The 15,341-nt window shown below is 36.8% G+C and overlaps 1 protein-coding gene across 3 annotated transcripts in view; it reads left to right on the forward strand.

Moving 5' to 3' along the window:
- KCNH7 (potassium voltage-gated channel subfamily H member 7) overlaps positions 1–15,341 on the forward strand; it is a 405,370-nt gene that overhangs the window by 361,109 nt on the left and 28,920 nt on the right. For 2 of the 3 annotated variants that reach the window (XM_081095167.1, XM_081095169.1), the window contains 2 exons: positions 10,699–10,951; positions 14,020–14,225. In XM_081095167.1, the coding sequence (XP_080951293.1) occupies positions 10,699–10,951; positions 14,020–14,225 (459 nt within the window). The remainder of the gene's footprint in view (positions 1–10,698; positions 10,952–14,019; positions 14,226–15,341) is intronic. The other variant, XM_081095168.1, reaches the window with a different exon arrangement.

Raw genomic sequence — 15,341 nt, forward strand, 5'->3', positions numbered from 1 at the left:
CATCAGAGTTCAGTTTTAAACGATTCCTTGGAAATATTACTTTAAGTCCATTTTAGTTCTATATTAGAAGAATTCAATATTTATCAAAGCTTATGGAATCAAACCATCTGCAATTTCTTCAAAAATAAAAGTTTAATATTTTTTTTCATGGAAGAATTATCTGAGACATTCCCAGTGGCCTTGGAATTTCCAATATGTCAGATTGTAAAATCATTTTCTAAAGGTGAAAATAAGCATAGTGGTTCATCTAACCCTGTTGACCATATAGCCTTAGGCAGAAGTACTCAAGAAAATTACAGATATTTATTTGTTTTTCTTGGTTTAGACATTGCATTGCTATCCAGGGGGATGAGTGTGGACGGAAAAAATATATAGTCATTATCACTTTCACGTCAGATATTCCTAAAGGACTTCTTTTCACTTGTATCTTTGGCTCCTATTGGTCAGGTGGCTCTTTTAGTTCACTAGATCCTCCTAAATAATTTTAAATGGTAATAGCTGATTTTTAAACATGTTTTTATTTATTTTAGAGACGGGGAGGATGGGAGAAGGACAGAGAGGTAGAAATCCTGCACACCCTTACTGGGGATCAATCCTGAAACCCCAGGCATATGCCCCGACCAGGAATTGAACGGGTGACCACTTGGTGTTTAGGTCAATGTTCAACCACTAAACCACACTGGCTGATTTTAAAGCAAATAGCTTTACTTTTAAAACTAATACTTGTAAAGATCATTGCTTTTCTACAATAAATATTATTTTTTCATATATTTTTGAAGCTTTGTTTATATTGATAAGTAAATTATTTAAAATGTTGCATCTATTTTATAATGATATTGATCTATCATTATATGCTCTTTAAATGTTAGAAAACATCTGTAAACCCATGTGGTACTGGTGATTTTACATCAAACTAGTGGCCCAGTGCATGAATTCAGGCATGGGTGGGGTCCCAAGGGGGTGGGGGAACGAGATTGGCCCTCTGGGTGGGTGGGCGGGTGGTAGGACACCCTTGCTGGCCTGGGATCTGGAAACGTCCTGCTGACATTCACGCTGGTTGTCGGGAGCCACCTGACAGCTGCTTTTATATTGTTTCTTCCTTGTGGAGCGTCTAGGGAGGGTAGTGGATTGGTGCCCGAGGCTGACTTTTAGGAGGCCAACAGTGCTGTCAGGATCATGCCAGTGGTGCTGGTCCTTCGGTGCCTGGCTCATTCTTCAGAGATTGGACCTGCAGGACTACTGAGAGGGTGAGTGGCGGCCACTGGGCTGGTGGGCCACCGGGATGGCTTGGTCAGCTGAGCAGTGTTCACACTGGGAGCGCACTGACCACCAGGGGGCATCTCCTGCGTTGAGCGTCTGCCCCCTGGTGGTCAGTGCGCATCATAGCGACCGGTGGTTACTGTTGTTCCAGTCGTTCTGGTTGTTTGATCGTTCAGGCGCTTAGGCTTTTATATACATAGACTAGAGGCCCGATGCACGAAATTCTTGCAAGGGGCTCAGCCTCTGCCGCCGCTGCCTCTGTCTCAGTCCCCACTGCCACAGCTTCGTCTGGAAGGTCATCCAGAAGGATGTCTGCTCTAATTAGCATCTTACACTTTTATTATTATAGATAGCATGTTTCCTCCAACTTTGTTCTTTCTCAAGATTGCTGTGGTTATTCGGGGTCTTTTGTGGTTCCATATACATTTTTTTTGGAATATTTATTTAGTTTTGTGAAATATGCCATTGGTATTTTGACAGGAATTGCATTGCATCTATAGATTGCTTTGGATGTTTTCACAATATTAACTCTTCCTGTCCATGGGCACAGTGTACATTTCCATTTGTTTGTATCTTCTTCAATTTCTTTCTTCAGAGTTTTACAATTTTTGGAGTATAGGTCTTTTACTTCCTTGGTTAAGTTTATTCCTAGGTTTATTCTGTGTGTGTGTGTGTTGTTGTTGTTGTTGTTGTTATTTTTATTCAGTTGTAAATGGGATTGTTTTCTTAGTTTCCCTTCACCTTGGTGGTTTTAATTTAAACCATTAATTACCATTCCAACTCTAGTATGGTAATTATATATTCTATTTCTTCCTTAATAAACATTGACAACTTATATTTTGCCAAGAGTTCATCCATTTCATCTAGGCTTTCAAAGTTCTTATGAAATTGCATATAGAATTCTCTTGAAACTCAATTTTTTTGGTACTGCTTTCTCATTCCTAAACTTGTATATTTTTGTTCTCTCTTCTTTCCTTCAGCAGGCCTTTGAAATATTTCTATGTTTTATTGTTTTTTTCAAGGAACTTGCTTTTGGGTTAGTTTATTTACTTCTTTTCATTTTTAGCATTTGCCTTCATTAATCTCCTTTTTTATTTCTTTGGACTGTCCTATTATTCTTAACATCTATATTAAGATCTTTTATTATTTCGGATTTTCTCTGTAATAATGAAGACATTGAAACTATACATTTTCTTTTCTAATGCAAGTTTTCTCTGGGTCATGGGTTTTGACATAAAATGTTCTCCTTTCATTGCTTTTAAATTATTTCTTATTTAATCCAAAGGCTATCATAGAATGCTATTCTTAGGTTTCATATACTTCTAACTTTCTGGTCACTTTAAAATAATGGATTCTTATTTTGGGATTATAATCAGAGTTAATGGGCTATATAACATTTCTATTCTTATAAATGTTTAGGCACCCACACTTAATGCAAAAGCAAGCTGTGGTTGCATTTTTAAAAGTGAATGACCTTTATAAAGGTTTCCAAAGTATTTAGCTTTATTTACATGGCAGGGGTTGGAGGGATCTGCTATCTTTCTTTACCCATATTTTATTCCTTTGTGCATTATAAAATTGAATTATATAATTCCACTAACCAGTACAGCTGTCATAAATAGATTTCAAAACATACACAGCTGCTTTAAAACTCAATTGGTAGAAGTAGAAATGTGAGGGGATACAGCAGTGTCTGGAACGCTCAGAGTGCTGGGTAACGAGAAACAATACATTTACAGAAGGGAGATCTGATAGATAGAGGAAGAAAACTATTTTGAGAACTTCTGCTGTTTTGCAAAATGTTACATAATTGCTGATACAGCCATAACATTCTCTAGAACACAATTGCATTATTGTCTAGGCCTAATCTTTTGGGGGAACAAATACTCTAACTGGTACAAAATGAAAATGGCATATATGCTACATTCTATTCTTTGTTACTTATTAATAAAGCTAATAAATAAAATGAATGGGAAATATTTTGCATCTCATTCTACTGGGAGCAACTTTAGAAATCCAGTCTGAGAGGCAGCTAAGGCACAATAGTGGAAGAAATCCTGGACTAAGTTCAGAGACTTAGTTCTTTCAGAAATAAAAATCTTTCATGCATTTATATTCAGCTTCCACATATGCAAATAGGCGACTTGCCATTCTCTATTCTTTACATAAAGTTGACACATGAATCAAAGGATGTTATATATGAGCAATGTTTCTGAGACATAAAAGTAGACTCAAGTTTAAAATGGTGTATCAAGTACAAGGTGGTATTTAAATCTTTTTTTTTTTTCATTTCTTTGCAAATAGCACCTCCCTGTTCCCTGTTCCTTACTTTGCGAGCAAGCTTAGGTCATCCACAATCCATCTATTTTAGAAGAAGCGTCTGCAAAGCACTCAATAGACCCCACTATAGGTATATCTGTTCATGCTTTCCCTCGCTTGCTCTCTCAAGCAATTAGAGGGCTGAGGGGAAAGTCCTGAAATTGTCTCTCAGGATGCAGATCTCTCCTGTTACCTTTAGAAATCCTAGTGGGTTTCAAGAGTTCCCCTGAGGCCACTTTTCAGATATTGTGATGCACCTTCTTAAGTCAGGCATCCCTGAATTAGCAGAAGGACTCCAGAGTCTGGGTAACCAGGATGAGTATGTAAAAGCAGTAAGTCCCCTCCGCCTACACACCATCACTCACATTCCCACTCATCCTTGGCCCTCACTTAATTTGGGTCAGGTTAAAGCTTACAAGTCCCTTTAAAAATAAAGAAACATCTCACAGTCATGCCGTTAAATGGGGGCAGGAGCTGTGGGAGAGGGAAGGGGAAGATGCAGGAGGGAGGACTCTTTCATTGTTTAGAAATCTTTACTTGTACCAAAACTGGTTCAGGATTCATGTTATTCTCCATGTATACATATGGCAAGTTTTTCTTCTGCTTATCTGTTTTCCCCCTAACTCATGTAGCCATATAATAAACATTGCAAACTTACATGCAGAAAACTAATTTACTCAAGGATTATAAATGTCCTTAGTCATGGATTCCACAATAGTCTGCTTTGCCAACAATCTGGCCAGATATGAAGTCCTCATACAAAACAATGCTTCTTTCTTTTCATCAGCCCCATGACGATAAAATAAAAAAGTAGATGGCAAAAAATTTGAGCCTTAGACTAGGATTCTATATATTTATATTTTTAAAACTACTAAAAGAATCCACCTAGCATGATCAGTGCTTAAACATGAAATAATAAATATGTAATCGCCAAGGAAATATGAAAGACATGTATTTTCTATTCCTTCATAGTAAATCATCACCATAGAACTAATATGACCTGGGATGACCTCAAAATTATAGATTCCATTAAGGAAGGGCATTATCTTCTAGAAACAACAAAAAGCATGGTTTACTATTTTATAAGTACTTATGATTATTAAATGCTGAATGCCCACATGGCAGACAATAATTCCACAAGAATTAGAAAATATCATAAAATATTAAGGCTGTAGACTTCATATTTTATATGAAGAGACTGAAGAGTTAACATTTTACTTCCATAATCTATTTGACAATCATGCTTGAAGTTTAATGCTTCATAGGGAGTATTATTTTGTGTTTTGATTAATCCTTATTTGTCAACATTTATGTGTATTTAATGACCCAGAGAATTTTTCCAGAAAATTTTCTAATGTTAGTTATCACAATTATCAAAGTTGTTTATATGATTAATTTGCTGTTTAGAAAAACCATTTGCCACACTCAGACTGTCTTTCTCAATGTGCCTTTTCAGCCTGCCTTTAGGATGTTCCCCTGTACAGCTGTACTATTTAAAACAAATCAAAAGCCATTCATTACAACATAGATTACCTTTCCAGCACTATCTGGACAAGGGATATCTATTATGTATCTATCAGAATATAGTTTTATTCTTTTGAAAGCAATACAATGTTTAAAACACTATGAAAGGAGTCTAGAGAGAGTCTTGATAAAAACTCAATTGTTGGCTCTCTTCCAACAGGTCTTAGAAAGTATAAGCCCCATACAGAGACTTTGCAATCCTGGTGAAGAAACAGCATGTATTGAATCCCATGTTTTAAATTTGAGTCAGGGCCCTAACCAGTTTGGCTCAGTGGATAGAGCCGCGGCCTATGGACTCAAGGGTCCCAGGTTCGATTCTGGTCAAGGGCATGTACCTTGGTTGTGGACACATCCCCAGTAGGGAGTGTGCAGGAGGCAGCTGATCGATATTTCTCTCTCATCAATGTTTCTAACTCTCTATCCCTTTGCCTTCCTCTCTGTAAAAAATCAATAAAATATATATTAAAAAAATACTTTAAATTTGAGGCAGGAATAATAAAATTTATTGTCAACATACAGGGTTGATGAACAGAGGTTAACTGGTATTCGCATAGAAACTAATATAATAATTAATAAATAATAATATCTGAACAAAAACTCTCTTTTGCATACTCACAATTGTAAACCTACTTTTGCCTCACCCTGGATATATTTAAATTTAAGGATTTACTTATTAAAAAGTTAATAAGACTAATGCCATTTTGATGAGCAAACATATATCAAATTAGAAGATGAAGGCTTACATTAACTTCAGCATTCATTCACTACTAAATTTTATATTCATGCTAAGTTTTAGAGAAAATTTGAATTCACATACTACATAATTACAAATATTAACAATATTGTATGCTTATCCCATTAGATGCATGTCAGCATATGTACATTTGAGGGAAGATTAACATAAATTAAATACTTCTGAATTAATGTTTGATCAAGTTTGCTATTGCTTGCTGTGGAATAGCTAATTACTTCCATTTTGGTTTTCTGTGTAATTTCTGCAAAGAGTTTTACTTTGATATTATAATGTTATCTTGCTTTATAATTGTTGGATAATTCTTGTTGGAATGTTCTTAAAGTTTGGGTCCTAATCTATGGAGTTGATTTAACAATCACAGAAAGCATTTCATACTCACATAAAAGAAAAAAATGTCTCATTCATCTTACATAATTTGAGCATTCCAAAGAGTTTTATCTACATAAATTTAAGTAAAGAGAAATTAATCTTGTATTTATAAAATATTCAAGTGACTTACGCATAATAAAGATGTGGGATTTTTACCAACCTTGAAAAAAATTTCTGAAACTTCAGGGAGTTTTAAAAATCTGCCCACATAACAGTCAATATGAGGAAATGTAACTGTTACCTCAAGGGTTCATTTAAATAACCATTAGGATTATAAACATGCATTACAAATATCTGAATTTGGCATGAAAAGATGAGTGTAGGAACTTCTGGTTAAACCTATTATTTTTTTTTAATCTGGGCATTTAGAGAAAGGCTTGAGAGTATGTATATTTTCAGAGCACGTTTTATTTCTTACTGTCTCCCATGCCTAGCATAGTGCCTGGCATATAGTAGATCATAAATATTTGCTAAAAGAATGAGGACTACATTTCTAGGTGTAGGCCATGAAAATGATTCTGGGTAATGCCCAGGGTCTTTGAACTCAGACTCAGTCAATAAAACAATGGCTCTAGATGCACAGCAAAAGGTGCTTTGTACCCTCAGAGTTTTAGAACATGACAGACAAGAAGGTTGTGTACACAGTAGTGGCAAAGATTGTAACAGTCACTAACCCAGCTTGTGTCCTGGTTTGTACTTGCCATAGCTGTTTTTTGCAGCCAGATCTGCTTGGCATGGTAAAATTCCAATATTTGAGTGCTATTTGAGGAAGTTCCAAGTCAGGTAAATTAGCAGAGGAACTAAACCTCACCACAAAAAAAAAAAAAAAAAAAAAAAAAAAAAAAAAAAACCACGAGTAGGAAGGAATAAAGACCACACAGTTGGGACCAAAGGAACGGGTGCCTTAGATAAATATCTACTTAAAACTTCCCTATTCTACCAACTCTTTTTCAGTGTTCTTCTACCTCTATTTCACTACAGCTCCCTCTCCTCTAACTCTCATTTTTAAAGAACCTTTACTTAGCCCTGACCTGTGTGGCTCAGTTGGTTGGGCATCACCCTGTGCACCAAAAGATCGCCACTTTGATTCGGTCAGAGCACATGCCTGGGTTGTATGCAGCAGGCAGCCAATTGATGTTTCGCTCACATCTGTTTCTCTCTCTCTCTCCCTCTTCCTTCCTCTCTCTCTAAAAATCAATAAAATAAAATGATTAAAAACTGCCTATAGTTAGGCATAACCCAGATTCCAAAGCTGCTGGCTTATTTAGGACATCCAATGTTCTGGGCTAGCAAGATCTTTAATTACAGAAAACTAACTTCTATTGAGTTTTATTTGAGTGATCTATGTAACTGACTTAAAAATCAGTTAAGGGCTAATATCACAGGAAAATAACTTAACCTAGACAAGTCTTTCATGCCAAGATCTGTGAATCATCTTCCCGTGCAAATAAAGGCTTCTCCGGGAATACTATGGTACCTCCAACTTGAGGTTATTCTTTCCAACCGGTATCACTTCTAATAAAATGACTGTTAGGAGATGGCAACATTTAAAAAGGGTACTGAGAAGAGACTGATGTTGAAAAACTTTCCCAAGTTCCCTTTAAGTATTTGTGAATGATTATCAGAATATTGGAATTCCAAGATCACACTTGTAAATTGAGTTTAGTAACTGCCTGCTTCCAAACAGAAAGTAAGACAACTTGCAGAGAAAACCTAAGTGCAAGTAAGCCAAAATATTTAACACAAGTCAGAAACAGGGAACAAAAGTTAGAGAAATGAGGAGGTAAAGAATTCTTAAGCTCTGTTGAGGAAATGGAGCACAAAATTTAATAGGGAATTTCTTATTCACAGAGACCAAAGAAAATAATAAAATGGGGTCATATCTCTCAATTTTGAGCTAAAGAGAACATACAAGTTCTTCAGCAACAATAAATATTTATGACCAAAAAAAGGAAGAAAAGAAGGGAGGAAGGAATAAGGAAAGGGTCAGAAGTGAAACATCTGTGGAACATTTTACAATACATAAAATTTACACACATCATTGCATTTAATTGTGAGCACAACCCTGTCAAGTAGATATTATTAATTTTACAGTAGAAAAAAACAAAGTCACAAATAGTAAGTGATGGAATTGGGACTTCATGCCTATCTGATTCTATAGCTCATAAAACACACTCAGAGAAATGAATCTCCCCTACCTCCATCTCATCTGCACCTTCCAAATCAAAGCATCTGTGTATACATGTGCATAATTTTTCCTTCTATATCCAAGCTATATTCAGAAAGTATAACTGAGAAATTTCAGAAAAATGCCAGAAATAGCAACTACAAGTTCAGCATTCTCATTTCAACTACTATAATGGTAGCAATATCTCCCCTATTTACATGAAATATAACATGCCTTTTTGTACTTTATTACAGCCAAATATTTAGAGGAAAATAGGCATATCTAATTTGTTACTTGGTGTACTGATCTTTACATTTTATCTGTATGGGGATATCTAAGAGTTATGCTGAGGTCACAACTTCAGGGAGGAAAAGTACATCATATGCAGAGGCCAGTGAAGTGGGTTTTTTTCCTACTATAACACTCCCAAATAAAGTGGCCCTGTTTCAGAAAACAGTGCTCAAACCTAGCTTGATTCCAGTCTAGCATCACTCGCCAAGGAATCCAATGTACGAGTAATAGTTTCAATAGGTAGAGAGGATCAGCAACCTAGAAGGTTGAGAGGAGCTGGACTGTTGGATCCCAACAAACAGTGGGGAAAAGAGCATCCAGCCCTAAAGGCAGGAATGGGCAAAGACTAGGCAAGTTACATATTGAAATCCAAGTAGGAAACCTGTCAGGAGTCTAGGCATGTAGACGAAGTCTGAAAGCTACTGTTAAGGGAAGAGGTTTCAGATGAGGAAGGCTCCGTTCTTTTGGGTCTGAGCCAGACAACACAGAAACTTCAGCACAAAAGTCTGACTTCCTACAGCTGTGCAGAGCTGAGTGAGCAGTGTCTGATGATTGGCACGCAGGACAATGTTCAATATTGTAAAGGCTCTTATTCTCTGGCAAAGAAACACAGATGGATGGAGTGACTTGCACAAGCATCAACCTATGGCAAATTCATGACCAGAACTCATATTCCCTGGGTTTTCTTCTAAAAAACCCTTGACCCATTTCTTTGGGTGACTCTACAGTGAAGGAGACCAGATTGGAGATAGTGCTTGTGTTTCAGATCTCTCATTGATTCTCTCTTTGATCCTTTGGCACCATAATCATAGTCAGTCTGACCAACTGCATCCCACAGGGCTCTACGGAACCAGGGTCCCTCTGGCTGCTTTACTATTTAAAGTAATAATAATTGCAAGTTAACTCAAATACAATCTAATTTGAAGTTCCTTTATGGGTCACATACATTTGAATTATCTATACAAATAATTCATGATTACTTTTAACTACATTGAACAGCAATAGGTTAACCCAAAAAGGTAGGAAATCCTAAAATTGCATTATTGGGAACTATATGATGCCTTCTCCCTCTTACCCCCAAAACATATATAAATGGATTTATTCTTACTGAAAACCAACATGATCATTAAAATCTACATATGACACCCTAAATAGCTCAATACACGCAGAGAAGCAAACGTTGAGTGCCTTTTCCCAGTGAATGCTGAGAATTCTATAAAATAGCATAAAATTTTATTCAGTTTAAATTAAGTAGCACTTGTCACAAGCTATTATTTAATGTTTTCTACAAGTTTTAAATTAGTCACTGAATAGGCTGTCAAAATAGTAGCACTGTTAGAAACTTTATGTATGCATTGTAAATTCTGGCACAATTTCCAATTCTAAAAACTAAACTAGACATTTAAAGTATGATTCCTGTTCTCATTCTCTATTTTCAGTGCTTACCGCAATATTTAGTACTAATGTGCATATGACACAAAAATAATCCTAGTACTGTTAACTAATAGCACTCCAGTATATGACCTTTGCAACTACAATGGCTATTTCAGGATTGTATTTTTATAAATTATAACTAAGACACAAGATGCCAGAGATAGCAATCCAAATTGACTTGAGATTTCTTCACAAAGTTGTCTTTCTAATTGTACTGCCTTTCATTAATTATGTCTTATTGATTGTCACATTGTATTATATCTGTGCACGGCATGATGTTAAAGAACATAAGGCAGGGAATGAGAAGCAGTGTGAAACGTTGTAGGCATTACATTTTAACGAGATAACATTTGTGTTGAGTCTGAATGCCTGCAGTTAATTTAGAGAACAAGTATTTTAGTTAAAACTTTAACATGTTTAGCAAACCAAGTATTCATTAAAGTAGGCGAGGTAGAAGGATTGTGAGAACTCCTGTGTAACAATTATCATGCCTGCGGTTCTGTGAGCAAGAAATATATTTTATTTCAGGTGGAGGTGCCCTGTGTGCTGTGGTATGAAACTCTTTGCTTTTTCTCTTCAGGTCCTCAAGGGTTTCCCAGAATGTTTACAAGCTGACATATGTCTACATCTCAACCAGACTTTGCTACAAAACTGCAAAGCCTTTCGGGGGGCAAGTAAAGGTTGCCTTAGAGCTTTGGCAATGAAGTTTAAGACCACCCATGCACCTCCGGGAGACACTCTGGTTCACTGTGGGGATGTCCTCACTGCACTTTATTTCTTATCCAGAGGCTCCATTGAAATCCTCAAAGATGACATTGTAGTAGCTATTCTGGGTGAGTGTTTTAGAACTGGATGGGGACAAAGTCAGTTACAACCTGGAGCGATGCAGAGTTTAAAACCACATAAAAAATGACCGATTTTATTTATTCATGGGTACAACTTAAGACTGATGGGTAATTTTAAAGCTTCATTTCAATTCAAATCAAATTAACCTCTCTTGACTCTCACTTTTCCTCTGATGTGTAAACGGTTCCATGACACTCTTCTGTCCTTGGTAGCTGTGTAGGCATTTGATGGCCGTTATATGAACGTAGTCAGTATTCTCCTTTTCATCTTAGAGGATTTTGGATTCATGCTTGATCCTTTTACCCCTTAAATAAAATGTACATGTTGTAAGCATAGTAGCTAGACCCTGTTGGACTGGGTTTAGGTTTTGATGTATTTCACCTATTTGCCATGCACTTCAACCTGCTGTGTGCCATCAAATGGAATTACATGAGTCGTTACCTAGGAGATAAGAGCTATGAACTTGCAGTGAGGATATTATAATTAGCAATAAACTGGTTTGAGTGCAAAAGAGAGTCATCTGTCCAATTGGTCTCTTAAAAATATATTAAGTCAGGGTGAACATAGCTAAGGTATATATGCTGACTGGCTTACTTTTTGCTCATTCACAGTCATATAAGCTAATTAAAATACAAAGCCCAGGCTGAATTTAGTTCTGGGATTTTCTTTGATAATACCTATACTTAAGTACCAAAACTGTAAAGAATATGAAGATATTCTCCTTTTCTGTCTCCACATCCACCTGAAGTCTTCACAAGTTGTGTTTATTAACTCTATTTTTTAAAAGCTAAGTATTATTTAAAGTTAATGTATTTGCTCTAATATCAATTTTTATTATAAAGATATGGGATCTGATTTCTTCCCACTCAATTCACATTTAAGGTAAGAACACTACAGCATATTTTTAATATTTAGAACTTTATTGTTTCAAAGTCTTTGATGGTTTCCATGGTCGGGTATGTATGAACTCGTCTAACAAAAATGAAGTTAACAGCCCAGCTGCCATGGCTCAGTGGTTGAGCGTCAACCTATGAAACAGGAGGTCCCAGTCAGGGCACATGCCAGGGTTGTGCGCTTAGTTCCCCGGTGTGCGGTGTGCAGAAGGCAGCTGATCAATGATTCTCTCTCATCATTGATGTTTCTATCTCTCCCTCTCCCTTCCTCTCTGAACACAATACAATTATGTTTAAGAAAAATAAAGTTAACAGATCCAAGGAGGTTTTTTCTAAATATGAAAAGAAACCAGGATATTTGCAAGCAAGTACTATTTTACACTTATTGATGATCTTTAAAAGTCATGTAATCAATAATCTACATGCAATCAACAATCTATCAAGAGTTAATTAGTACATATTCGACAGGCACAATTTTTTTTTAAGTGTCTTGACATTCAGACAGAAAAATCTGAGTGGCCACGACATTCAGGGAAAATATTGGAAGGAATTTAAACACAAGTGGTGCGTAAAGATTTTGACTGGAGTCAGAGTGCATGGGATTTGTTCATAGTTACTCTCTCCCTCCTGTTACCCATCTAAGTAGGTCACCTTGACCTAATCAGTTGAACTCTTTAATCCTCTTTACATATTCATAAAATTTGGATAAGAATTAGCGATTTCTTTATGAGGTTATTTAGGGTATTAAATTAAATAATGCACAGTGCCTGGCACCTACTTAGCCTTTAATGAGCATTTGTTGCTGCTGTCATTATCATCCTCACTGTTCAGCCAGGCAGAGGGGATGGCAAAGGCCCATTGGAAGCCAGACACTAAATTAACCCAGGTTTGGAAAGACTTCAAGGACACACTTTTAGAATAAAGGCCATGTGATAAGAAAGTATGAATGTGTATGTTGAGAAAATATAACTAGATTATTAAACAATGGGATAAATTCATTAAAGGCAAATCCAAAATTGGTTACTAAAGGAAACAGGGTATGTTCAAATTGTACCCCTAGTTCTCTAAGTGGGAAAGTGTTCCACCATAACCCCATGCTTAGCATCTCCCGCAGAGACCACCCTGAGATAGAAAGTTCATGCATCTGACTCACATAGCCTTTCTCATATTTCTGCATTAACAAAATTAGACCACACCTATCTGACAAGGCCCTTTTTTTAGCAATGTGGGGGATAGCAGAGTAAGGCCATATTTGCTGCTTTCTAGTTGTTTAGCCAAAGAATCAAAACAAGAAAGTAGTTGGGTTTATACTAGGACCAGTGCACTAAAAGGCAAATTCTACTCAGCAAACAAACTAAGTAGTTACTATGAGGTGACTACTCAAGAGCCTGTTGGGCATGGGTTTTATATTTGAAACTAGAGGCCCAGTACATGAAATTTGTGCACTGGGGGGTAGATGTCCCTCAGCCCAGCCTGCACCCTCTCCAATCTGGGACCCCTCGAGGGATGTCCAACTGCCGGTTTAGACTGGATTAGGCCTAAAATGGCATTCGTACATCCCTATCACAATCCAGGACTGCTGGCTCCCAACCACTTGCCTGCCTGCCTGATTGCCCCTAACCGCTTCTGCCTGCCAGCCTGATCACCCCCTAACCATTCCCCTGCCAGCCTGATCGATGCCTAACTGCTCCCCTGCTGGCCTGGTCACCCCTAACTGTCCTCCCCTGCAGGCCTTGCCCCCCCCCCCAACTGCCCTCCCCTGCAGGCCTGATCGCCCCCCCAACTGCCCTCCCCTGCTGGCCCAGTCTGCCCTTGCCAGCCTGGTTGCCCCAACTTCCCTCCCCTACTGGCCTGATCTCCCCTAACTGCCCTCCCCTGAAGGCCTGATTGCCCCCAATTGCCTTCCCTTGCAGGCCTGGTCCCTCCCAACTGCCCTCCCCTGCTGGCCATCTTGTGGTGACCATCTTTGACCACAAGGGAAAGTCATCTTGTGTATTGGAGTGATGGTCAATTTGCATATTACCTCTTTATTATATAGGCTTTTTAGTTCAGAGATTAGTCAGTGGTTCCCTTCTACTTGTTCCAAAAAATAAAAATAAAAAAAAAATTACAACATTCAATTCAGATTTCTTTAATTCATTTTCTTTTTTTCTTTTTTAAAGGGAAAAACGATATATTTGGAGAAATGGTTCATCTTTATGCCAAACCTGGAAAGTCTAATGCAGATGTAAGAGCTCTAACATACTGTGATTTGCATAAGATCCAGAGAGAAGACTTGTTAGAGGTTCTGGATATGTATCCTGAGTTTTCTGATCACTTTCTCACAAACCTAGAGTTGACTTTCAACCTAAGACATGAGAGTGCAAAGGTATATGTGAACTGTTTGCTTATTTCTTATACTTTAGACATTTTATTTTATTGTTGGATTGCTCAAATACCTCAAGCAAAATATTGTAACAAAACTACCAATTCTGAATATTTGGAAGAAAAAGCCTATTTAATATTGAATTTCTAAATTATAGGGAATGAATTTAGTCTAATTACTTTCAAATATATTAAATAACTCTAAGTAGGTCAATTAAATCTTACCTCTTAGGAACTCTTAGGTGGCATACTTGATATAAAATAACCTTGGCTTATATTGGACAACTATTTGTAAGAAATGGGTGATTCTAGAGTATTGAAAATTCCCTAACCAAATTTATCTTATACAGAGGTTAAATATTCTCTCAGCTATTTTTTATACCAGACATTGGTTAGTAATGTCTTTTTAATAATAAAAAAGTAAACTTATTCCACTTTATATCCATATTTAACATAATTTCCAAATGACATAGGTAAAAATTAGTCAGGTTTATACCTGCATCAAAATTAGTACTTCAGAATGGATAGCATATGGTCTAATTTTAAGTGATTTTACATAAAATCTTTTTAAATGAGTTTTGAGAGTGTAGCCCTTATATCTCTCACTCTCCTACACTATGAACATACATCCTTATGATCTACCACTGTTTTAAGAATATAGAACTTAAATGTAGCAGCCCACATTTATTATTAGATTATTCCTCCATCCTCCCCCCCTCCAAAAATATCCTGTAATCCAAACTCCAATTCTAAATATTTTTTTGGTCAGAAATAAAATTTTGGGCTTTTGAAACTTGCCAATGTATCTTAATGCTAACTATACACTCTTTGCAAATAAAGATCCTCAAGTAAATAGCTAGGCAAAAAATGGCAGATTTAATTCTTCCTGGAGTTACAGTCATTCCCATGTACTTGAGAGACTTAAATTTGTTTTATTTACAGTTGACACTCAATATTATCTTATTGTTAGTTTCAGGTGTACAGCATAATGTTTAGACAATTATTCAATTTACAAAGCGTCCTCCTGATAATTCTAGTACCCACCTGGCACCATGCGTAGTTATCACCATATTACTATTTCTCATACTGTACATTGCATCCCTTTTCCTTTTTCACTGTT

The sequence above is a fragment of the Myotis nattereri genome (genome assembly GCF_964212035.1).
Source record: "Myotis nattereri genome assembly, chromosome: 7".
Classification (NCBI taxonomy): Eukaryota; Metazoa; Chordata; class Mammalia; order Chiroptera; family Vespertilionidae; genus Myotis; species Myotis nattereri.